The sequence below is a fragment of the Cataglyphis hispanica genome, chromosome 19 (assembly GCF_021464435.1).
Source record: "Cataglyphis hispanica isolate Lineage 1 chromosome 19, ULB_Chis1_1.0, whole genome shotgun sequence".
Taxonomy (NCBI): Eukaryota; Metazoa; Arthropoda; class Insecta; order Hymenoptera; family Formicidae; genus Cataglyphis; species Cataglyphis hispanica.
Window position 1 is genome coordinate 5,251,977 of NC_065972.1, and position 27,441 is coordinate 5,279,417.

At 28.9% G+C, this 27,441-nt stretch overlaps 2 protein-coding genes and 1 long non-coding RNA gene across 9 annotated transcripts in view; 2 read left to right on the forward strand and 1 right to left on the reverse strand.

Moving 5' to 3' along the window:
* Positions 1-27,441, forward strand: part of LOC126856657 (putative nuclease HARBI1) — a 95,069-nt gene that overhangs the window by 59,560 nt on the left and 8,068 nt on the right. The window lies entirely within an intron of this gene.
* On the forward strand, positions 6,470-12,653 carry LOC126856676 (uncharacterized). Of its 4 annotated transcripts, none has more exons than XR_007688391.1 (5): positions 6,470-6,995; positions 8,475-8,586; positions 9,466-11,341; positions 12,170-12,340; positions 12,434-12,653. It is a non-coding gene; the product is annotated as an uncharacterized LOC126856676 (long non-coding RNA). The 4 variants fall into 4 exon arrangements; XR_007688392.1 differs by lacking the exon at positions 6,470-6,995 and adding an exon at positions 7,047-7,183; XR_007688390.1 differs by lacking the exon at positions 6,470-6,995 and adding an exon at positions 7,210-7,490 and having other exon boundaries at positions 12,434-12,652.
* LOC126856644 (lysophospholipid acyltransferase 7) overlaps positions 26,312-27,441 on the reverse strand; it is a 30,300-nt gene continuing 29,170 nt past the window's right edge. For 2 of the 4 annotated variants that reach the window (XM_050605346.1, XM_050605347.1), the window contains exon 6: positions 26,312-26,673. In XM_050605346.1, coding sequence (XP_050461303.1) covers positions 26,398-26,673 — 276 coding nt within the window. In that variant the 3' untranslated portion in view covers positions 26,312-26,397. The remainder of the gene's footprint in view (positions 26,674-27,441) is intronic. The other 2 variants (XM_050605348.1, XM_050605349.1) reach the window with 1 other exon arrangement.

The following is a 27,441-nucleotide window of genomic DNA, read 5'->3' on the forward strand; positions in this document are numbered from 1 at the left end:
AAATTATTGAAATTGGGGTAAGTTTCCTATTTCTATATAATTACTATATTTTTTATAGCATATCAAGAAATAACACTTATCAAGTCTCATTAAAAACAAATATTTTAGTTGGCAATAAAAATAAGAAATTATAAATAAGAGATTATTTCAAATGATCGAGATAAATAAAATATTTCGTATATATTTTATTACAAATAAATCTCGTTTGTGTTTGTATTTTCTTTCATCCATTAAATGAATCATGAATGCTAACAAATTGTTTTTATTATAAATCATATTATCGATAAGGAAACAAGTTTAGAAAGGTTTAAATTAATCCCGGACAATCAACATATGTTGATTATAATAGATTTAATTTTCTAAAGTGTTACATCGACTGAGAAGAAAATTAAAGAGAATGGAGACGTAATTTCTTGGAAAATTTTTGTCTATTTTTCTTGTATCTTTCTTTCAGGTATAGATGCTTTACTTACAAGTAAGTAATGAATTAATATAAGTATTTTTATATGTAATATATTTTTTAGTAATTGTTGACATCAACAGATTATTTTTCTTTTAACATATATTATAGAGAGTGCATTCGTATGTAATATACGCTTTAAATTATTTAGTGCACTTTTTTAATTTCTTAGATATGCAACTTTGAAAAAAATATTATATAATACTTAGAAATTGTACAATATTTAGAAAAGGAGATTTATTCTCTCAATGACTTTAATCTTGATATATGTTTTCATTATCATAATTCTAAAACCCAGGAAACATATTTTTATAACTATATTATAACAGTTACATAACTCAGTGTAACTAAATATAATAAGTAATACTTCTTGATTAAAACGGGGAGCACACACTTTTGCATAAGCGCATAACTATAAGCATAAGAAAATTGATTGGTTTATTTCCTTATGCATATATTTGTGGACCAATCAATTTCTTTATGTTTATGATTATGCGCTTATGCAAAAGTGTGTGCTCCTTGCTTAATACGGGGAGCACACACTTTTGCATAAGCGCATAACAATAAGTATAAGGAAATTGATTGGTTCATTTTCTTATGCATACATTTGTGGACCAATCAATTTCTTTATGTTTATGGTTATGCGCTTATGCAAAAGTGTGTGCTCCCCGCTTAAGGCTCTGAGTAATCGCTGCGGCCATATTGAAATGATGACGTCAGAGGCGAGAAATGACACGCTGAGAATTCTTGCGTGCCATTTCTAAATAAAAGTATATTTTAATAAAATAAGACTACAGATCGTTTAACATACTTGTAAAATTGACCGAAAACTAAGCTTTTCCTTTGACAGTTAATAAATAGCCGTAAAATGAGTGTCAAAGTAAGCCTAATCATACGGGAAAACATGTGGTTTGACAACTGTCCAAAGAAGTGGAAAATGTTATTTCTATATAATATTTTCCTTGCTAAGCTTAGTTTTCGGACAATTTTAGGTTTCACAAATATGTTACACATCACAGCACTAGCATAGAGCGAATAATTATAAAATGACATGTAAGAATAATTTAAGCTGTCAAAATGTCATTTTTCACGCCTCGTAGTTCATCGATTTGCTATGTGAGACATTGCATAAGAATGTCTGACATGTGGGTAATTTGTGGGTAACATTTAACATCACAATACTAAAGTGGGGAGCACACATTTTTGCATAAGCGCATAATTATAAGCATAAGGAAATTGATTGGTTCATTTCATTATGCATATATTTGTAGACCAATCAATTTCTTTATGTTTATGGTCATGCGCTTATGCAAAAGTGTGTGCTCCCCGCTTAACACAGACGTAGCTACGTCATCGCATGTACATATAGTCCAAGTTCGTGCTTCGTGCGTGGAGGCTACGAACAGTACTGAGCGATCATGAAAATGCTCGCTGCTCGCACATGTTCGGCCGTCGAATTTTGCTTGCAATAGATGCATTTCTACCCAATATAACAGAATAAATGCAAATAGGAGATCGAATAAATATAATTAGAGTAAAAATATTTATAATACCCAGTCAGCCACGTCTGTTTTAACAGATTTTGCTAAGCGTTTGCTATAAATTATTGTCAGTAAAAAGGCTATAAATTTGGTACAAAAGTTGTTATTACCGATTAAGCTGCCAGATTGTCGGCAAAAACCGAGCAAAACTTGCTGACATAACCAAACAGCAAATTAGTGGCAGAAACCGAGCAAAGCTTATTGACATGACTTGATGTCAAATTGACGGCGAAAACTGAGCAGGATTTGCGCGTGCGCAATCTGACAGCAGATTGTCAGCAAAAACCGAACAGATTTTATTATTTCGAAGCCATTTAAATTTGACGTATATGTACATAATTAATGAACCTTTTCTTGAAATAACTGACATATATATATATATATATATATATATATATATATATATACATATACATATACAGGATGTCCCATAATTCGCGGATTATCCGTTGTGTGCACATAAAGGATGTCAAAGTGAATAGGAAAGTCCTTTACCATTTTACGATTTTCCTAATAATTATTGAGATATTCATTAAAAAAGATTGGCCAATCCGCGCCTTATACAAGCGCGCGACAAGCAAAGACGTCTACTGCAATGCGATATTAGGCGCGCGGTGAAGCGGTGAGAATTCTACACGCTTGTACGTAGCTTTCATAGAGCGTCCCTCCCACCGCTTCGCCGTGCGCCTAGTATCACATTCCAGTAGGACGTCTCTCTCGTCGCGCGTTTGTATAAGGCGCAGATTGGCCGATGTTTTTTAATGAATATCTCAATAATTATTAGAAAAATCGTAAAATGGTAAAGGACTTTCTTATTCTTTGACTTATACTTTGACATCCTTTATATGCACACCACGGGTGATCCGCGAATTATGGAACATCCTGTATACAGAGTGCCCTAGACCACCCGTACACCTCTTTTCTTTCAAAAACTAAGCATTTTAGAGAAAAATTGTTTTGAACAAAAATTGTATGGTTTTGAGGGGAACATAAGATGGTGTCATTGGTTCGACCTTGGATAGCATCGTTAAGATCAAGTCAAGGACACCTTAATTTTTTAAAATGGAATCCCCTATTTTTTATTGCATATTCTTATAGCTTATGTCGAGAGTAACACTAATAAAGTATTTTTTCAGTAATTTTTTGAGTAATTCATTAATTTATTTTGTATCTTAATCTGACATATTTTAGTATAAAATATAAAATATCTCGAAAATTATTTAGTGTTCGATAATTGTATCGTAATACTTTTATGTACAAATTAGTAAGATAAATTAAATGGTGTAAAGAAAAAATAAATAATTGTTATAAAAAAATGTATTGCAAATAATTGCATAATTTTTTTTAAAAACAATTATTTTCTGTACACCATTTGATTCATCTTATTATTCTGTACATAAAAGTATTACAATACAATTATCGAACACTAAATAATTTTTGAGATATTTTATATTTTATATTTAAATATGTCAGATTAAGATACAAAATAACTAAAAAAAATTTTTAATCAAAAAATACTTTATTATAGTGTTTTGGAAAGTTCTCGACATAAACTATAAGAATATGCAATAAAAATAGGGGATTCCATTTAAGAAATTAAAGGTATCCTTAACTTGACCTTAACGATGCTATTCAAGGTCAAATCAATGACACCATCTTATGTTTCCTTCAAAACCATACAATTTTTGTTGAAAACGTTTTTCTCTAAAATGCTTAGTTTTTGAAAGAAAAGGGGTGTACGTATGGTCTGAGACATCCTATATATATATAAGAAAAAAATGTAATTATATTTTATTATAATACAATATTTTTTATTAATACAAATTTTATTAATATAATTTTGATATGTGTAAAATAAATTATCAATACCTAATATATTATTAAATAGTAATATAAATTTTGCGTTTACGATTAAACTAAATAATAATTAAATATATACAAAGAATAAAGCAAAACATAAAAATAAAATAACATATAATAAAAGAATATAAAAATAAATACATATAATATACGTTACAAAAATATAATGCATTTTGTTAAATAAAATGGAATTAAGAAGTCGCAAGGAAATGTTAAATTATCGCATATTTTTAGTCCCTTCGTGCATCACAGTATTTACAAATAAATCTGATTATAAGTTAATACAATAAATATAATAAATAAAAATTTTAACACTCTTACTCATCTATCCTAGATAGCATGCAATATTTATAAAAATATATAAAATATTTGTAATAATTATTTGAATATTTTATAAATATTAATTAAAATATTCTATAAATATTTTTGTAATTTTAAATTTAACAAATAAAAATTTATCATATATAAATATCATAAAATGTATAAAAATTTTAAGAAATATTTACAAAATATTATTATATTTATTTGTTACTTACATATAAATATTACATAAAATATTTTGTCTATATTTTAATCTATATTTTAATAATATATCAAATAAAAATTTTTATGATTTCTTTTCTTAATATATTAAGATATTTAACATATTAATATGTTAAATAATATAATAATTAATAATTAAATAAATAATAATTAAATAAAATAATAATTATTATATATTAAAAATAAATATACTAAAATATTTTGTAAATATTTTAAAATTTTTATAATACTTTTATGATATTTATATATGAATATTTTTAAATTAAAATTACAAAAATTATTATAAAATATTTTGATAAATATAATATTATATAATATTTATATACAATATATTTTGTTTATGTACAAAATATATAAAATAAATTATCATAATTTGTGTCCACGAAGCAACAGTCGAGCAACATAGCGCAGCTTATTTGAGAATCGTTTTGGCGGTATAATATCCTGCCAAGATTAAAATGGCATTATATCATCAAAACGATATTCTCGGATAGGCTGCGCCATGATGCTCGAGTTTGTGATTGGTCATAATCTGACCATTAGTGCATACAGTGTATGTGCACAGGCCGCGAGCCGCGAGCTTCGATTATTCTCAGTTCGATCGTTGCAGTGAACAGTGGTGTGCAGTTAACAATAATGAACGAAGAATATTGAGAAGATTGTGCAGAGGCAGATATTGCAGAATATTGAGCAGATTACTAGGCTTGAGAGATTACATCGCTTGCAGCAAATTTTCGTCGAGAAAAGACATAAATATGAAAACAATAAAGTTAAAATCAACTATGTCACGAAAATCTTTGTACAGTTTATCTACAAGACAACAAAGTAGAGTCATGTACGAAATTAGACAGAACGCTTGCGATATCGTTTAAAATGCAAAACTGACATTACAGCGTCGAATAATAATCGTGATATTGAAGATGCTTCTGGTCTATCAATTACTGAATGTTATAGCTCTTTTTTAAATATTATAAATGATACTTGCAATTACAGGTGTGATATTAATATAGAAGATGATGGAGTTTTTTCTTTTATTTATGATGCCAGTGATATAGTTTCATCATCCTTCACAATTACTTCCACGGAATCATATTTCCGCGAACATTTAGCGACTTGCTTTGTAGATAATAATCTAACGCATATGTTAAGCCCAGATAGCCAAGTCTGTTCAAACAGATTTTGTCAAATGTCTGCTACAAATTTTTGTCAGCAGAAAGACTGCAGACTGTATACAAAATCTGTTATATCAAATAATGATAGCAGGACATCAGCAGAAATATTACAAAACCTGCTGACATAATTTGACAACAGATCAGTAACAGAAACCAAGTAGAATTTGTACAGAATTATTATAGCAGATTGGCAGCAGAAATTGAGCAGGATTTGCGCAATGCAATTTGATGTCAGATTGGTGGCAGAAACCGAGCAAGTCTGCGCATACGTATTTTGATGGCATATTGAATAGAATTTGAATAGGCATAATAGAAATCGAGCAGGATCTGCTAACATGACATGATATCAGATTAGCAGCAAGATTTGCGCACGCGCAATCTGACAGCAAATTGGCAGCAAAAATCAAGCAGAATCTGCAATAATTTATTGAAACAGTAGTTTATTTGCTTATTTGTATATCGCTACGCGACGCAGTATTCACTTTCTATATCTTGTATTCAAGTTCTTGTCATGAGTGAATATGAAGCCTGCAAAATGCGGCTAACAACATATATAATTATTTCTATATTTCGGTTTAATTTTTTATACGATTCCCATACAGGGAATTCAGATATTGAATTTGATTTTCGAAAAATCGGACAGATAAATGTCCGATTTCACTTATTCGGACAATTTCCGTTCGAATAAGCAAAATTATTTAGTTATTATTTATGATATAAAATAGAAATTCCATTAAATAAAATCTTTAATTGTATAAATTAAATTATTTAAATTTTCCTATATTTATTACATTAATATTATATATTTATATATTATTAATACAAAAAATAGAAAATGACGTCCCGTGAATGTGATATATTAATTATTGACATCATTTTTGGGTTTCATGAGACTTAATTTAGAATATCTAATTATTTATGTTATTTTGTGACCAAAATTTATTGTCATTTTGTTACTTAGGGTTTCTTAAATGTTTAAATCCATTTAAATGTCCATTTTATATAAATGTCTAGAAGCTGCAGAATCTGCTTGATTTCTGTTGTCAATCTGTCAGCAGATTATGTTAGCAGACTCTGCTTGGTTTCTGCCAATCTGCCGCCAAGTTATGTCAACAAAGTCTATTCAAATTTTTCTGCCAATGTCGACTTATTATATTAACAGATACTGCCGGCAAAACATTAGCTGAATGGAAATGCAGTTAATGTCAGTTTGCTAACAGATTTTGATTAAATCTGCTACCAATCTGTCGTCATACTGCTAACATTTTGCTTAAGGGGAAGATAATAGCATATTATCTCTTCTTCGACCACATCCCTGTTTTTATAAATTACCAAGAACGCTTCTCGATACACCTCGTAGACATGCTGTTGTTTCTAATGTAGAACCAGGAGAATATATTCATTTTGATGTTAAAGCAGGTATTATTAAATATCTTTCACATATTTCTATCGCATCTATGGTTAGATTCCAATCAATTGAAACTAGATTTCAATCTTGATGGATGCAGTTTAAATAAATCAGGTAGCATTCAAATCTGGCCCATCCAATGTAGAGTTGCAAATATACAACATGCAAAATCAATAGTAGTTAGTTGGAATTTATAAAGGTACGCATAAGTCAATTGATCTTAATATTTTCCTGGAAAAATTCATTGCGGATATTAGAAAAATCATTTATAGTGGAGGTATTAATTTTCATGGTAATAAGATACCAATACGATTAAGATGTTTCATAGCTGACGCATCTGCTCGAGCTTTTATTTTGAATCATCGTAATTATGTATCATGCCAGCTTTTCCAAGTGTAAAATCTCTGGGATATGTCATGAAGGTTATGTTTTCAATGGCACTAATCATCCTCTTTGCACAGATGAAGAATATATTATGTGTTTAGATGAGGATCATCAGAAAGAGGGTAAGAGCCCATTATCAATGCTTCCAATAGGTATAGTTTCACATGTTCTTTTTGAGTACATGCACCTTGTATGCTTGGGCGTAATGAAAAAGCTCCTATCTGCATGGATATACGGAAAATATTTACGTTTGTCGAAGTTATCAGAAAGATCCATATTATGTGTACAAGACTAAATAATCTTAAAGAATATTGTCTATCCGATTTTGCAAGACGTCTCAGATTTCTCGATATGTTCCAAGTTTAAAGCGACAGAATTTCGTCAATTTCTTCTTTATACAGGCCCAGTTGTAACATACGGTACATTAAAGGAGAGATTATCGAAGCATTTTTTATTCTTACATGCAGCAATAAGAATCATGGTCTCCAATTTATGGTCTAGACAACACTTATTAAGTTTTGCAGAACTTGCGTTACAAAAATTTGTTTATAGAAGTGAAGATTTATATGGTCCAACATTTAATACTTAGAATGTCCACGGTCTTCTTCATCTTATCAGTGATGTGAAACGTTTTGGTTATTTAGATTCATTTTTTGCATTTTCTTATGAAAATAATATATCAATTTTCAGAAAATATTATAGGAAATCGGGTGTACCTCTCCAACAGTTTTTTAATAGAATGGAGATAGAAGTTTATGGAACAAGCAAGATGTTGGATAATCAAGATGTTGATTCCTCTATTTGTGTATCTATACCGCATAATAATGATAATAATTATCTTCAATATTGTAAAATTAAATTTAATAATATATTATTAGACAAAGATGTTCGTGACAATTGTTGTATCTTATGTGATAGATCTGCATCGTCTTTAATATTGTTGTGGATAATAACTCCTTTCGTTAGGGTGTTAAAAAATTTTTGGTGATTCATGATTTTTATGATATTGGCATGGTATCTTCTGTTTTTTAAATATATAAGTGCGCTACGTTAAACAGCGAAATTTTTTATGTTCATCCAAATCAAGTCCATGCAAAATGTTACAGGAATGTTGCCTTTTTCCAACAACACATCGATGGATGATAGCAACAGTGATGGAGAAAATAATTTGGAAACGTTGCAATATATTGTCGCTATTATTATACACAGCGAGAAAATGTAAGATGCATCTATGCTGTAAACTGTTTATTTTTATTTTTACAGAGACTGCCTGAACATATATTCTCTTTTTCTTGCATCTTTCTTCCATATTTTTCTCTCTTTTATTTTCTAATTTTGTCGCTCTTACATCTTTTCCAAAATGGTGAGAGACCATAAAAAATACTGTAATATTTTCTGTTATATTTATATTTTGCTTTATTTTTATATTTCTTATATTTCTTGTTGTATTGCTTTTTATAGATAATGTATTATATGTATCTCTTTATATTGTACATATCTATATTTTATGTTTCTCTTGATATTCTACTTTATAATTCAATTTAATTTTCGAATTTCTCTTCTTAAATATTTTCTAATATCTCTTGATAATTCATTCTATACTGAATTGCACTTGAAATTGACACTGAAAAGCATTTTGTAGTTAGATTGTAGATTCATTTTAAACAAAAATAAAGATATTAACTTGAAATGACATTGAACATATTTACTTGAAAAAAAAAAAAAAATATGTTATGTGTAAGAGTTAATTCCTTAAATAATTCCTATTTTATTAAGTTATAATATATATAATATGAATGTATATTGTTATTATTGTGATATATATATATAGTGATATATATATTGTGAAATATAATAAAATGCAGATATAAGCTACTTTTTCAAAGAGAAAAATAATCATAAATATTATAAAATTGTTTCTTTTTAAAAAATCAGTAATTAACAAATATTTATTATGAAGATTATTTTATATAAATTTATTAAAAATTTTTTTTCTTATACATCTTATACATCTAAATAGTAAATATAAATAATAAAATACATCTGTTACATATTATATATAATTTATTATTTACTAATATATATTTTAATTTACAGGGACTTACAGATAGGCCGAAGCGCAATATTTCTAAACCGTTGTGTTATCACACAACTTCTTCAGACGAAAGTCCGAAACGAAGAAATATCGCATCAATTACAGAGATTGATATCGACAAGGACATCGACAATTTAAGAAAAATTGGATAAAATATAACGAAATTAATTATTTTTTTCTTCGATTACATACACTACAAAACCAAACATCATACATACGCGCAAGCATTTTCAAAAAAACAAATGAACTACACACAAATGTTGAGTCATACACAGAAATTTAACTATCAAAAAATATTTCATATAACAAATAATAATCACGCACACACAGATATTCAATCACATACGAACATTGAAGCACATGATATAAACAGTCAAACATATATAGATTTTCAATCATACAATAGCGTACAATACAAATAATCAAACACACAGAGGTATTCAACTGCACACAAGCATTCAATCATAACACAATAATCAAACACACAGAGGTATTCAACTGCACACAAGCATTCAATCATGCAGCATAAATAATAAAGCACACACAGACATATTCTGCATATAAGCAGCCAAACATGTACTACAAACAATCGAGCACACATAAACATTCAACCGCACACAATTATTCACACCCAACAAATTCATCACATACATCTCAAAACACTTGTGCTGCCAATGTGTCGCAGGTGTCACATACGTTACACACATATTCTTCCACACACAATAACACATCAAACATAGACAGTAGAAAAACTATGTACACTAATGATATGTTCTTCGAGTTACAGGATAATTTGGCAAACATCTCCCCAGGACAGTATATAGTCAAAGAAGATAGGTTCAACAAGGATCGGCTCATGGTCAGCATATCTTAACACACGCTGAAACAAGAGACAATGGGTAAATTCAAATATTTGTACAAAATAAATAATATGAATTTAATAAAAATACTGATTCTATATAATATTAAAAGTAACAGTCTTATCTGTTTAAAGTTACCTGTAAATGTTATTTAATCTTTGCAAAAGAATGGATAGCTGCATGGAAGACATAGAGGAAGAGCTGAAGTAAATGTCAAATATGTATCGTATTTATTAATATGTGACATATCTCTATTATGACATTCTTGTAATATTGGTTTGTTTGTAGACGAATAAATACTGTTATGGAAAAAATATTAAAATGTATGCAGCATCGTCGTCAACCAATACATAAGCCAGCTATCCTCCCCATATCATCTATAACAGAAATGAATACATTTGAAAGGACGAGGGACATTATTCTGACGTCATAAGTGAAACGTGTATACTTTTTATAATTTTTATATAATATATTTATTTTTATTAATAATTTTTACTTACTTTGTGTAGGTCAATTATTTGAGTTATATCGGCGGTTTTAATTTAAAAGAGATCATAAACTTTTGTTTTAAGGAAGCTGTTAAAGATTCTTTAACACCATTGTTTACTTGGTATGACCGCGGCGAGGAAGGATGATCCTTATATAATGCTCGTCTCATACTCATCTATGGCGATTTACGGTGCAATTTTTCTATTTATGTACACATATAATTGTTATAACATAGTCCCATTAATAATAATGTATCTTGCGTTTTTTGTTTTTTTTAGAGGCTATATGTTCTAACCAGCACTTCGAGAAACCGACTCGATCGGAGTTTCAGCAACATTTTAGAGAAACTCTCCGTACAGCAAAAGAACGACTGAGGCACAGAATGCGAGATCCACGCACGCGGCCAATCAATCGCGAGAGGATTAACCGCGACTTATGGAATGATGAGCAGCCGGATAATGTCGTTGAGTAAGGACTAACGAGGAACCACGAGGAAAATTAAAAAATACTTCGCATTTTATTTGTACAGGTTTGTTAATGAATATTTAAATGATATCGTATGAGAATGTACGTTTGTATTGATATTTGTATGAGAATGTTGTGTATGTGACTATCGATATAAATAAAGGAACTAAGCGATAGATAAATGCGCGTCCTCTGTAGAAAGAGAGATACTGGGATACTATATGTTTGTTTCTTTTGCTAACATCTCTTTGGTGATTTTATTTTTGGAAAGAGAAATTACCAATGAGATATTAGTAAAAAAAAAAACATATCTCATGTAATACCTCTCTTTTTATAGCGAACGCGTGTTTATTTATCGCTCAATCTATTCTATATGTCAATGTAGAAATTTCTCCGGGTCGCATTTGGAAATATTATCCGTCTGCATACGAGCGTTGTTCTATCTTTGTTATTTCCTAAAAGTTAAATAAAGAATGAAGAATGAAGAACGGTGCTCGTCTGCATACGGTTGATGTTTTCGAACGCAGCCTCGATTGATCAATCGTGATATAATAAAAATTCTTAAGGACCGGTTGATATGAATGTCCAATCGAAATATTAATGGAATCCTCTCTTTAAGGGCCACTGCACAAGTTTTTCCATAACATGTTACGTTAAATACTGATCGTAAACTTAGATTTGTATGTAATCTTAAACGTCATCCGATTTTCTTTGTGCGTTGACTAAAAAAAATCTAAGATTTCGTACGAATCTAAAAGTTTACGATCGGTACTTAACGTAATGTAACTCATTACGGAAAAGGTTGTGTGGTACTCCTAAATATAGTTGAATGAAAAAATGTTGTAATTAATATATTTAAACATTTTAATCGCCATGTGATGATGTCCTAAAGATGTCCGCAGCAGAAGGAATCGGCATGAAAGAGAGAAGAAAGAAGAAACCAATCGGCACTTTTCAGTGCAACTTTAAATATTTTCGTTGGATCATTTTGGATAATCGGCACTTTTCAGTGCCACTTTAAATAATTTCATTGGATCATTTCGGATAATCGGCACTTTTCCGCGTCACTTTTACCCCTTTTTATAACGTTAAAATTTAATTATTTATTAATTTACAGAATGATGCATTCTAAATATAATTTTCCTTTCTTTTTCAGATTTTTCGAAAATATATCCGTACAGGCCATTTCAAGATATAAGTAATATTAAAATTATTCTTATTATTCTATATTAAATATTGTATAATTTATTGTTATTTATTATTTTTATTATTATTATTTTTATTGTGTTAACTTATTTATTGTATTAACTTATATAATTATTATATATTGCATTTAATTATTCGCGATTGATATAAATATTGCGCTGTATGAAGATATAAATGCGCGAGAATATACCATTGTGACAAAATAAATTATATTATTATATTTATTATGTATATTATTTTATTATATATTTGAGAGCGAAAGTTATAGTGAGCGTGCGAGCGAGCGTGCTCCAAAAGAGACAAGCGCGAAATGAGACGGCCGACGGACAACGACACCCGCGAGTATCGAGACGCGCTCGATTCTAAGATGCATAGAATCTTAACACTTTGCTATATCGTTCGTACGCGAGATACGATTGTAATTCGCACGCGGCGGATAAACAGCGATAAATCGTCTGTCTCGGAATAACTCCGGTAGTCACACAACGGCACTGAAATATGTCTATTTCACTAAACGAGACCGACTCTTTATCTCACTCGAGTAGCGTACACGCGTCAAAGTACTCTGCGCCGCGCTCGGTTGGCGGCTCACCTTTATACTATCATCGCCTTCTCGAAGGATCCAGAAGGTCCCCGAAATTTAATCATTTCCGCCGACAGTTTTTAGGTGACTTGTTTGTCGCAATTTTACCTTAGATCCTTCGAGAAGGGCGACGATGTTTGTTGTTGCCGCGCGTTTTCGCTCGGTCGCAGAAAACGCTACCTCGCATCGCGCGCGCGGCGATGACGCGGTCGCGTGGCAACAAAAATGCTAAGTTCGAGATCGTTGCAATCTCGAACAATATTTATTTTATATTTTGTTTTATTTTTTGTATATATTTAGTCAATTTAATGTAAACATAATTGTAAACATAAAATTTATATTAATAATATTGTTAATAATATATTAATATTATTTATAATGACTTATGATGTTGATTAATAAAATGTATTAATAACTTATATTATATAATATTGTATATGATAAAATATTGTATTGATAAAATATTGTATTGATAAAATAAAATTAGATTTCTTGTATATAATCTTATGTCAGTTATTTGAAAATAAAAATATGAACAGAAAAAATAAAATTAAATTAAAATATTGGTATAAGTCAAATTTAAATGGTTTCGAAACGCAAAGTCTGTTCAGTTTTTGCTGACAATCTGTTGACAGACTACTCTGCGCAAATCTTGCTCAATTTTTGTTATCAATTTAATGTCAAGTTAGCAAGCTTTGTTCGGTTCTTCCCGTCAATTTGCTGACAGAGTTATGTCAGCAAGTTTTGCCAACAAAACACGAGACACTTATCACGGACACAGATGGCGCCGGATTTGTTACCAAATTTTGATCGAATTTGACAATTTGGCGACAATTTGCTATCAAATTGCTATCTGAGTTATATACAAGAGAAATAAAATTTATCTTTCATTTTTTTTATATTAGAGAAATAACTTAATAATAAAATAAGAAAAATATAAATTTACCAATAATTATATTTTTATATAATTATAAATAATTATGTTTTAAATAAAAAACGGGGATTATAACTTTTATTATTTAGATTTTAGATATATTTATTACACATTATTACTGACATATTAGATTCAATTACTCAGCTTGTAATAAGGAATATTCAATATTAATAGAACAATAAATTTAGACACAGCTTATAGCTGACTAAAAAAATATTAAAAATATGATTCTTAATAGCACCAAATTAAGACTTTTAAGACTTTTAAGGAGCAAATTGCAAATGTGCATATATTTAAATTATAATATAAATCTCGAAAGTTTTTAAGACTAAAATAAAAAGTAATAAAAAAATTTCAAGAAATTCTTAATGCTAAATGCTTTGATCTGGAGTCCTTTAGTAAGAATAAATTGAAAGAAAGAAAAAAAATTTTTCTTAAGATTATTGTTGAAACGCATTTTAACAGCCAGCATAAATTAAAAATAAAGATAAAAACTCTATGTTAATCATCGATTGATGTGGTAATATTATATGTTAATATTATTTTTACACCTCTTCTTCATCGTTATGTGACTGCAATGTTAAGTTGCTTTTTCGCTCAGGTAGTGATTTTTTATACAAATTTTCTGTTGTCATGAGAGTTAGAAGTTACATGTCACTGCAGTACGAATAGTTTTATATTATTAACTTTAAAGCGTATTTTATAACGCAAATTGAATTTAATGTCTCAATAGATATATTACTTTTCTTTTTTCGTTTTCGCTTTTAAAATTGTTGAAAATATTATATCAGATGTGAATTTTTATAAATGATTCATGAATCGAAATCTTTATATGAAGTCGATCTACCTACAGAAGTTTTGACTGATCAAAATTATTTTTTGATAACATATTTATATTTTACAGACGGCAAACAAATTCGTTTTCCAAATTTGCGATCATTTTTAAGCTTTGTAAGAATTTTTCAAACGCTGAAACTGAACGTGTATTTTCAATAATTTTAAATGCGAAAACGAGAAAAAGAAATAATATATGTCCATTAAGACATTAAATTTAATTTATGGTATAAAATACGCTTTGGGAGTTAATGATAAAATTGCTCACACTATAGCAATGACATGTGAACGTCTAACTCTCATAACGATAGAATATAAAAAATCATTACTTGAGTAAAAAAGCAACTTAACATTGCATTTACACGACGATGAAAAAAAAATGCAAGAATAATATTATCACAATAATATATCACATAATATTATCACATCAATCGATGATTAATATAGTATTTTATCTTTATTTTTTATTTACGCTAGCTGTTAAAATGCGTTTTAACAATAATCTTAAGAACCTTTCTTAAGAATCTTAAGAATCATAAGAACCTTTTTTCCTTCTTTCAATTTATTCTTATTGAAGACCGAAACATTTAATGTTAAAAATTTCTCGAAATTTGTTTATTTTACTTTCTTTTTTATTCTAATCTTAAGAGTTTTTAAATTGTATTATAATTTAAATATATGTACGTAAATCCGCAATTTGCTCCTTAAACCTTTTTGTATCAATTTTTTATGTTTTTTTATTCAGCCATAAACTGTTTATTTGAATTTATTGTTCTATTAATTTATATATTCTTTAAAAGTTGAATAATTATTATCTAACATGTCAGTCATATACAGGTAACTGAACAAATATATATGGAGCATACTCATCAAATACAGGACAATAATCCAAATCGAAAAGTCCTGAACTATTTTTTAATTTTACAATCAACTCTCTTTTCGTTGTTATACGATGTTAAAGTTAGCTAATCAGCGCCTATACAGCAGAAAGCGGTCTTGATACTCCGACACTCGCCATACCTTCCTTTTCCTCTGTAGAGGTTAATTAGTTAACTTCAATAACATATAACAACAAAAAGAAATCTCAAATCAAAAAATGGTTTAGAACTTTTCGACCTGGATTGTTCCCACACGGAACATGGCATCCATTGGACGTCCATATAGCATCCATAGCTCCATGCGACATCTATTTCCACAGTGGATATTGTATAGATTTCTAATAGAAATTCATATTATCTCCACGGTAGATGTCGTCTATAAATCCATCATGTCTATTAGACATTTGTTATGAATGTATGATAGATTTATACGCATATATTTCTAACAAAATAAAATTTAATTTTTATTTAAGCGTTATTTAAAATTCTCAGCTAATGTTTTGAGAAAATATTTAATAATATTATATATATATATATATATATATATATATATATATATATTTATTTATAGACAATTAAAATTTATTAAAAATTTTACTAAACTTTAATAATCAGCAAAATTTTTATACAAAGATAAAAGATTTCTTTGATATCAAAATATTTTACAAAATCCAGTAATATATATCATCATTTTAACAAAGAAAATTAAACAAAAAAAATTCTCAATTTATAAATTAAAATTACAGATTTCTGAATTATATAATTGGTTTATATTTTATAAAATCAAAAATATATTTTTAGTTGTTTTTTGACGCACAAAAATAGATAAATAAATAAATAAAATATATCCAATTGCCTAAACAATTACATTAAAAATAACTAATATATTTTTGATTTTATGAAATAGATTTCTTGATACAATTGGTACGCACACAAAAAAAAAGAAAATAGTATTAATTTAATGAATTTATAAATGATAGTTTAGTTTTTAATTTTTGTAGAAAAACATATATAATAAATCTATGTAATTAGTTATAAGATTGATGCAGTTACTTTAAATTGTACATAAAATGATACCATTCTACGGAGATTAACAAACCTCATTAATCTCTCAACGACATTAAAATATTCGTCCAAACTCATTTCATTATATTCAATATATTCTTAATAGAAATATTGCACGTAATGTTATATTAATATTCATGTAACATGCCACAAACCTCTTAATATTATTTTTATTAAGAAACTCTTACAAAAAATATTATTTAAATTTTAATATAAATTTAAATATAAATATTATTTATATTAAAATACATTAGCAAAAATCGATTAATCACTATTTTCAATCGTTCTTTCACCAATTGAATAGTTCAAATTTTTGTTTTAATGTATATAAAATCTCACAAAAAATCCATAAAATCAAATAAAACAAGCTTTTTATTAGCGTATTTTTAAAAATATAAGATCTATATATTGTATACATTGTATATTTTTTTTTTTAAGTAGACCACGGATAATTTTAACTTTTTTGAACATTTATATCTGAGGAATGTGTTCTTCACAGCATTGAACATTGCAATAAAATTATAGGGAGGTTACAAACTTACGCATTTTAATGATCACATTACTGATATTTACTTTACAATAAAATCTTTATAATATTGTTGGAAAATTAATGGAATCTTATTTTAATATTTCAGCGAACTTACGCGCAATCATTTCACTTTTCGCGTATGCTGAAAATATTACAAAACTATAAAAAATTGTTTAATATTAATAATTGATGTGCATATTTTTATAGATTCAAAAATATCATTTATTTAATATTTCATGAGAAATGTTACTGCGATTAACATTTTAAAAACTTTACAAAAAAAATATGTAGTATTCAATTGCTTGTTCATTTGTTTATGTGACTATGTGACGTGTGATGCATCTATCTCGCATTTGAGATTCAGTCATAAGAATTATATAAAGCTTGCAAAGAGCAATTGGCAGGAGATTAAAAATGTAACTATTTTTATCAGTCTAGTTTCTGATACATTCTTATCATAGGAAATTCAGATATTGGACTGATTGTTTCTTAAAAATTTGGCAGATAAACGTCCAATAAAATTATAAAATTATTCTTTATTCTCTATTTAAGATGTAAAATTATATATATATATATATATATATATATATATATATATATATATATATATTCCAAAAATACATTATTAAAGAGATTTTAAAGAGTTTTATTTAAAGAGTTTTATTTAATTTTATGTATTTTTGTGAAATACCATATACTGAAGAAAAGAAAATTCAAACTATTCAATTATTGGTGGAAAAACTTGATTGGTTGAAAATCAATAGTGTTTCATCGATCTTTGTCAATATTTTTTGTAAGGGTTCTTTAATAAAAATAATATTAGGAGATTTGTGACATATTATATGAATATTAATACAACGTTACGCGCTAGATCTCTAGGATGATAATGGAATAAGTTTGGATGATGAACATTTTTATATTGCTGGGAGGTTAATGGCAGATTTCTCCGTGGAATGTTACCATCTTACAATTTAAAGTGACTCTAACGTCTTATTGAAATGTTGATCTGTTATGAGGGATTTATTCAGCAATGTTTCATGAAATATGTATGATTATACCACGTGACGTTCATGTGACATCTATAAATACGTCTAATAGATATCGAATGGAAGGAAGAAATGCGGAACTGTGGATGTCTATAAGAGATTACATAGACGTCTAATAGAGGTTTTGAATCTCTATGATGGATCTCTACTGGACATCTATTAGAGATTGTTGTTCCGTGTAGGTTGTCTTGTATCTAATATGTTCCATGTTCAGTTACATCCTGTATAATGCATATTAAATATATCTAAATAATAAAAGTTATTATCCTCGCTTTTTTTATTTAAAATTATTATTATTATTAAATTTTATATTTTTTTTATTTTATTATTAAGTTATTTCTCTAACATAAAAAAATGGAAAATAAATTTGAATTATTTTATTGTATATAATATTACTATTTTTATTTTAATTTGTTTTACTATTTGCATTTATTCTGTTATATTGCGTGAAAATGCATATATTGCAAGCGAATAAAAATTCGACGGCCGAACATTTGCAAACGGCGAGCGTTTTCGTGATCGCTCAATGCCTATCTCCACGCACGAATTTTGACTACTGTAACGTCCTGCCAATTTTAAAAACTATATTTTAGCTAGTAATCAAATACCGCTTTTATCCCTACAAAATACCTATAGAATAATTATGTAATCCATTTGCTTTTATTTTAATTGTTAACTAATTTCATTAATCGCTTATTATTTTAGTTCCATATGGTTATTTAGCCTAAAACTTGAATATATTTTAAACCTTTTAATAATAATAAACGATGGCGCAAGGAATTGAGAATTCCTTGGATTGACGAATCAGGAAGCATTATTTAGAACTAGCTAGTTGTACAGCAGTGACTTTCTAGAACTAACCTGCTGATTACTTTAAGAACGAACTTGCGAGCGAGTTTCATACTCGATAATATCGATACTAATATCTAACTTTTAAGATTTTAATATTTAATCATACAGACAAATATATATATAATAATTACTCACTCTTAAATTGAGGAGTAAATGCGCCGTACTTTATGGAATCATAAAACGTATATAATAATAATTTGTTGACTATAATTTGTTGAATATTTATAATTATTTTATCCAAAACATCACATATAAAACTTTCAATACTATATCCAATACAATTATACTTTATAAATAATTAAAATCATATTAATTAAAACAGGTTATTATATAATGCGCGAATGCTTCCATAAAGAAATGATTTTAATAAAATTAATATGCTTTATTGTAGTATCGATCAAGCGACCATAAATATAAATTTAAGAGGCTTATATTCTATGGAATCATAAATTATATACATTGCATATAATACAAATAAGTTATCTAAAATATCTATATTTTTAAACTATAGAATGCCATAACTTTAATTAAATTACCAACTTATCATCAGAACTGAAATAAATAGAACAAATGATTCCATAAATTAATAAGCATAAATATTAACCATATTATTAAGGATTTTATATTATAAAATATTAACTAAGCTTAAGAAGAGAATGCGCATAAGAGGCCTCATGTTAGTGAAACCTGATACTGCGAGCGATAAGTCGAACGGACATGCGACGGCTACGACCACGAGCGCCGAAACTCAATAGTCAAATAAACATATCGATCGACAATTCTCAGAAGAATTGTTGTTAAAAATCTTTCTTCTCAGAAGTCCTTCACTGAATCATTCTAAGAATCTTCCAGAGCGCGACGCGTGTGCTGCGCACGGCCCGAAGACCCTTTGTTTCGACAGTATATAAGCCGGCGATTTCGAACCTTCAGGGCATTCAGTTCGGGGCATTACTTTCAGATCATTCAGCATTACGTTCATTGCAGTCAATTCAAAGCTCTTCAAGCATTCGAATCATTTATTCTTAGCTAACATTATTCATTATTAATTCCTTACTATTTCGTATAAGTATTCCGCTCCGTATTATTCGTTCATTGTTCGCGTACTATTCATTATTCCATTTCGATTAATATAACTGTCGATTCAGTGTTAAGCTGTGTAAAACTAAAGAAATAATAAAAAACTTTGTGCATACATCTGTGTACTTTTATCCGGCCTACTTCATCCACGACCGAGGTCTTAAAGGACGAGAGAAGGGCTTAACAAAGTACGACCAGAACTTGAACAGAAGGAAAGATTTTTCTGCCACATCACGGTAAGTACTTACAATTACTATAAATCCCATCTTTCCATAAATATTAGAAACTTTATTTGAATTAACTGATAACCCCTAATATCAATTAATTATCTTTTCATCCTCTAAATAATAAGAAATCCTCTGTCAAGCATTAGCATGTGGCTGACAGTTTCCAGTCAGTCAACTTTAATCTATTATCCTACTATTATGTAAAACACACCCATAATATCAATACTAAGTAAGATTTATAAATTCCATGCAAAATATATACTACTGTTGTCATTTGAACTAGACTTAATCTTGCAACACTTTGCTCTTTTTCCCGAAAATCCATCGTTGCCGAGCGCTTATGGTGCCCCTGGCGACTCCCTCCTTTCTTCCTAAATTCCGAATATAATCCTTAAACCTCGTTGCCGAGCGCTTATGGTGCCCCTGGCGACTCCCTTTTCCTAAATTTTGACCTCGTTGCCGAGCGTTTATGGTGCCCCTGGCGACCTCCTCCTTTCTTCTTGAATTCTTTATATAACCCCTAAACCTAGTTGCTGAGCGCTGATCGAGGTGCCCTGGCGGCGTTTCCTATCAATTTAAAAACCTCCCACAAGAAATGACAACAGGAGATTAAATTGAAATCAAATTTATTATCTAATTTTCTGAACACGACCCAATCCTTGAACCTAGTTGCCGAGCGCTAATTACGATGCCCTGGCGACATTACACATTCTCCTAAAATTCCATCGTTGCCGAGCGCTTATTACGGTGCCCTGGCGACATTCGACCTCTTTTCTAAACCTTCCCTTTCTATCAGAAATTTAGAGTCATAATATAATCAAGTATTGATATTAAATAAAAGACCTTATTCCTTAGACAATTTTCATAATAAATTAATTCGATCTAACTAACTCTCTATTATTTAGTGTCCACGATTTATTAATTACTCTTAATTTCTATTATAATATTCCTTTCCGAATCTTAATTCCCTAACTCTTGTACTGTTTCTAATTAATATATATTTATATATATCTTAAGGAATAAGCCCCTTGCATATGGTGCACCCGCAATACAAGCGGACTTGCCGTAAAAACGGAACCATAGATCCGGCATAAAGAAACGCGTCAAAAGCATTTCTAATCTATTTAAGTTTAAATGTTCTACTAATAAATCAAAACCTCGTATAATATCTTGTAAAAGAGTTTTTTCCTCTCTAGCTCTTATAAATCGCCTGAAATTCTCACATAGATTTCATAAAGACATTCAAAAACATTCACGAACGAAACTTCATAATGAAATCAACTTAATTAATAACGGTCTCTATTTAATAAGTGACCATACTGGCCTACTTACGTATACGCCAGAATTTATATTACTAAACCAACTATATCAAAATATAACACATGTTAAGAACAGTTATCAACATAATTTAACAATTCCTTCTCGTGATCTAAGCTCTCAATTAAAATATCAATTAACTGAAAATCATTTGAACATAGATGAATATATTAGGTATTTAGATACATAATCGATATATTTCTTTTATTATAATATTAAAATTCTATTCTTTAAACCTGATTAACCTTCGAATTACATATACCTAGTTGCGTCCATATCCCTAAAATACCTAATGAAACTTCCTAGTAACCAACTAGTTCCGCGCCTACATCATTCCCCTAGATCCACTAGATTAGTCCTAGCTCTCGGGCGTCCCTGGGGTATAGCCGGTGGAAGCAGGTTGCCCTATAAAAGTAGAGAGCAATCTTTTTCTCACTAACTGAGGTATAGAGAGAGAAAGAGCGTCGCTGAGACGTAACACTACACGCGATGAAGTAGCATTCCATCTATTTAGTAAACTTCTAACCATAGACATAGTATATCTAGACCGAGCATTTGCCTTTATTTAGAGAGTGGGGATAAGGGTTATGTAGAAAAGGATACACTCTGTTTCGTGCCCCTTGCGTTCTCTTTGGCTTGTACGTAGCATAGCGCTCTCTTTGGTACGCACGAATGAGAAAGAACGTAAAGGGCACGAAGTCCTTTTCTACGTGTACCTTTACCCCCACTCCTCAACACTCGGTCTGGATATAATGGCTGCGTTCAGCAGAAAAAGCAGCTTTGCATCTATTATAAAATTCTTTAATATGATTGGTTCTTGCCCTTAGTTCCTACTGGATCTAAATATATAAACCAATCATATTAAAGAATTTTATAACAGTTGCAAAGCTGCTTTTTCTGCTGAACGCAGCTATTATGTCTATGCTTCTAACACACTTCACTTATATGATAAATCGTTGGACAGAGTTCTTATTCCTACCGCAGCATTCTTATTCCTATGTCGCCACCGTCAACTCAGAGTTCCGTGACAACTACTCAGGAGCCTTAAGAATGTAACTGTAATAAAATTACATATATGTATATAATAACATAATGATACTGATTTGATATTTATATGATTTTATTATATGTATGTTACATCATAATTTCTTCTCGAGATCTTTTCAAAATATTATAATAAAGTATTTTTTATTAAATATTTTATTAAATATTTTATTAAATATTTTATTAAATATTTTATTAAATATTTTATTAAATATTTTTCGAGTTATTTTATATCTCAATCTGATATTTTGATATTATTTAAAAAAATAAAATATCTCGTAAAATATTTAGTTTTGGATAATCTTACTGTAATATTTTTATGTACAGAATAATGAGACAAATTAATCGGAGAAAAGAAAATAATTGTTTAAAAAAATATATATATACTTACAATGTATTTTTTTTAAACAATTATTTGTGTTTTTCATATCAACCCCTTAAGCAAAATGTTAGCAGTATGACGGTAAATTGGTAGCAGATTTAATCAAAATCTGTTAGCAAACTGACATCAACTGCGTTTACATTCAGTTAATGTTTTGTCGGCAGAATCTGTTAATATAATAAGTTGACAGATTGGCGGAAAAAATTGAACAGACTTTGTTGACATAACTTGGCGGCAGATTAGCGGCAGAAACCGAGCAGAATCTGCTAACATAATCTGCTAACAGATTGACAGCAGAAATCAAGTAGATTCTGCAACTTCTAGACATTTATATAAAATGGACATTTAAATGGATTTAAACATTTAAAGAATCCCAAGTAACAAAATGACAATAAATTTTGGTCACAAAATAACATAAATAATTAGATATTCTAAATTAAGTCTCATGAAACCCAAAAATGATGTCAATAATTAATATATCACATTCACGGGACGTCATTTTCTATTTTTTGTATTAATAATATATAAATATATAATATTAATGTAATAAATATAGGAAAATTTTAATAATTTAATTTATACAATTAAAGATTTTATTTAATAGAATTTCTATTTTACATCTTAGATTTCTATTTTATATCATAAATAATAATTAAATAATTTTGTTTATTCGGACAGAAATTATCCGAATAAGTAAAATCGGACTTTTATCTGACCGAATTTTCAAAAATCGGTTCAATATCTGAATTCCCTGTATGGGAATCATATAAAAAATTGAACCGATAGAAATAATTGTGTTATTAACTGCATTTTGCAGGCTTCATGTACGCTCATGACAAGAACTTGAATACGAGATATAGAAAGTGAACACTGCGTCGCATAGCGGTAAGCAAATAAACTACTGTTTCAATAAATTATTGCAGATTCTGCTCGATTTTTGCTGCCAATTTGCTGTCAGATTGCGCGTGCGCAGATCTTGCTCGGTTTTTGCTGCTAATCTGATATGTCATGTTAGCAGACCCTGATCGATTTTTATTACCAATATGCCATCAAAATGCATTGCGCAGATCCTGCTCAATTTCTGTTGCCAATCTGCTATAATAATTCTGTACAAATTCTGCTTGGTTTCTGTTACTGATTTGTTGTCAAATTATGTCAGCAGATTTTGTAATATTTCTGCTGATGTCCTGCTATCATTATTTGATATAATAGATTTTGTATACAGTCTGCAGTCTTTCTGCTGACAAAAATTTGTAGCAGACGTTTGACAAAATCTGTTTGAACAGACTTGGCTATCTGGGAATTGATTTGTCTTATTATTCTGTACATAAAAATATTTTCATAAAATTATTTATAGCGAATAACACGCCGCATAGTGATAAGCGACTGAATTATACTATTTCAAATAATAGTTACTTTTGTAATATTTTGTAATAAACTGCAGATTTTATTCGGTTTTTATTGCTAATATGCCGTCAAATGACGTCAGATCTTGCTTAGTTTCTGTTAACAATCTAATGTCAGTCTTATCAGCAAGCTTTGCTCGGTTTTTGCCGGCAATTTGCGAGTGAATCCCGATTGCACACATTAAAGATCGGATACAACAATATTTCTTGATTCGGACTATCGGACATAGATCCGATTGGACAAAGACCCAATCGGACCCAGACCCGATCGGACACAGTTCCGATCATACACATAGGTTACACATGGTTACAATTGGACACAGACCTGATCGGACACAGGCCGATGGTTGAATTCAAACCTATATGTTTAGTTTTCTGATAATACTGTGCCACCCCTGCCTACATGGGGGCTCCCCATGTAGGCAGGGGCGGAACTCACTGCCTCTACGCATATACTTTTCAATGCAAGGTGAGGTTCCACATGGTTTTACAACTTTTCACGCGAAGCGAGGTTTCACATGAGTTTACAACTTTTCATGCGAAATTCAACTCAAATCTATGTATTGATAAGTTGTCTTTTTTTATTTCTCGAAGTTGGGTTCACGCGCAATTTATTTCTAACATCGAAAACAACTGGGCCTGTGTCCGATCGAGCCTGTTCCAATTGGACTATGTCCGATTACAAATTATTATATACATATATATATATATATATATATATATATATATATAAATTTATTATTTATGTAATATATGTAATATAAATTAATATATTAATATTACATATATTACATAAATAATAAATTAAAAAAGAATATGATTAATCGATACTATTAATCGATATTAGAAACTATAACATTTATACACGGATGATTATATAATAAAAAAATAAAATATTGGACGTCGTTAACAATTAATAGAGACACAAAAATTTTTATCATGTCTTATATACGACTTTATATTATAGTTAATTATCATCAAGAAAATTACTGTTATATTCATCATATAGAGAATCGACAAATTATATTAATCTAAATATCGATTTTCACTTAAGACTTCTATCTCTATTGCAACTATTGAGTCGTTCGGAAAGTAATTTCGTTTTTGTTTCTTTTTTCGTTTTTTCGTCTTTTTTTCTTTTTTTTTCTAAGAAAGAAAAAAACAAAAAAAATTAAAAACAAAATTATTTTTCGAACAACTTAATATATATTAAATTATGATATTAAATGTTTGAGAAACTATGTAAATATTTTTATTGCAAAGTAGAAATTAATGCAATTAATGAATTATAAAAGAAAGTATATTTTTCTGATAAGATTTTATAATCTGCACTATAAAACGTATGAGTAATAGCATATGAAAAGAATTTATTTTTAAAGAAAAAAATTTATATGATTTTTTAATTTGAATATTATAATTTAATATGATTATAGTCAGAGAGAGCCTTAAAATATAATTGAAGTATTGTTTAATATACAAAAAATACATATTTAATGTTATAGAACTGTTTATAAACGTAAAAAAAATACTAGAAAATTATACAAAAATATAAGTTATGTCTGTCAAAAAAGTAGTATTCAAAAACCATGCCAAAAGCTTATATTATATAAGAGAATACATTAATGTATCAGTGGTTAAAAAAATAAAGTACTAATTATCAAGATAATTTTTATTTTATTTTGTATTAGTGTAGAAACTTTCAATTTAAAGTCAATGCACTTTTATAAAGAATAAAAAAAATTATTTGTTTTTATGTTCTTCATCTGTTTGTCGTCGATTGAGAAGATAAGGCTTCAGAATTCGTACGATCAGATAAAGTCCAAGTCCTAAGATATGTCCGGAGAAATATAGACTCTTGTAAAAATGTATTATTTCTTGGAAGCGCAGCAATTGGAAGGGCACGCCAAGATATGCCATGCACGTAAGTTTTGCCCACCAAAGGAAGAATCTCCAGACTTTCCTAGCCTGTATTTCATTATGAGAACAGCATATATCAATATTGTGATGATTATCGTTCTAAAAAAAATTTGTGTCTTATTATTTAGAAATAATTATAAAATTTTAATCAAATTTATTAATCAAATTCAAAAGATTAAAAAATTGCTATAGCGCTGCAATAACTACATATATAATATATTTAATAATTCATAAATATATTTAATAAAATCCTTTTTACTATTTATTCGGAAATCACAAAATGATATTTTGAATATTACACACACATGACGCACACTCACACACATGCACACATGCGCGCCGCACGCATGCACGCACGCGCGCACGCACAGAGTGTATCATTTTAATTGCCACTTTGAATATCTTGAAATTGTAGAAAAAAATCATACAAAAGTTTTGTGATTTCGAAAAAGACATAAGATATGATTTGTTGATAAGCTATTGGTTTGATTTTATATAAAGATCTCATGAGGTTATTTTAAAGTCATCTTCATTTTTTCTTTAAATAGAACTACCCTAATTTGTTTACATAAATTGATTTGTCGCAATATTCGGCGTAAAAAGTTATAAGGGTAAGATGGCTAAAAATTGAATAGTTTATGAGATATTTTATATTTTAATGTGACATAATTTTATACAAAGGGGTGTATATATACAGAGTGTCCCATTTTAAAAAACACACCTCGATAATTCTTCAACGAAGCATTTTCAGCAAAAATGTTTAAGACAAAAGTTGTATGATTTTGAGGGGGACATAAGATGATGTCATTAATTTGACCTTGCATAGTTGCTTGAAGGTCACGTGAAGGTCACCTTCAATTTTTTTAA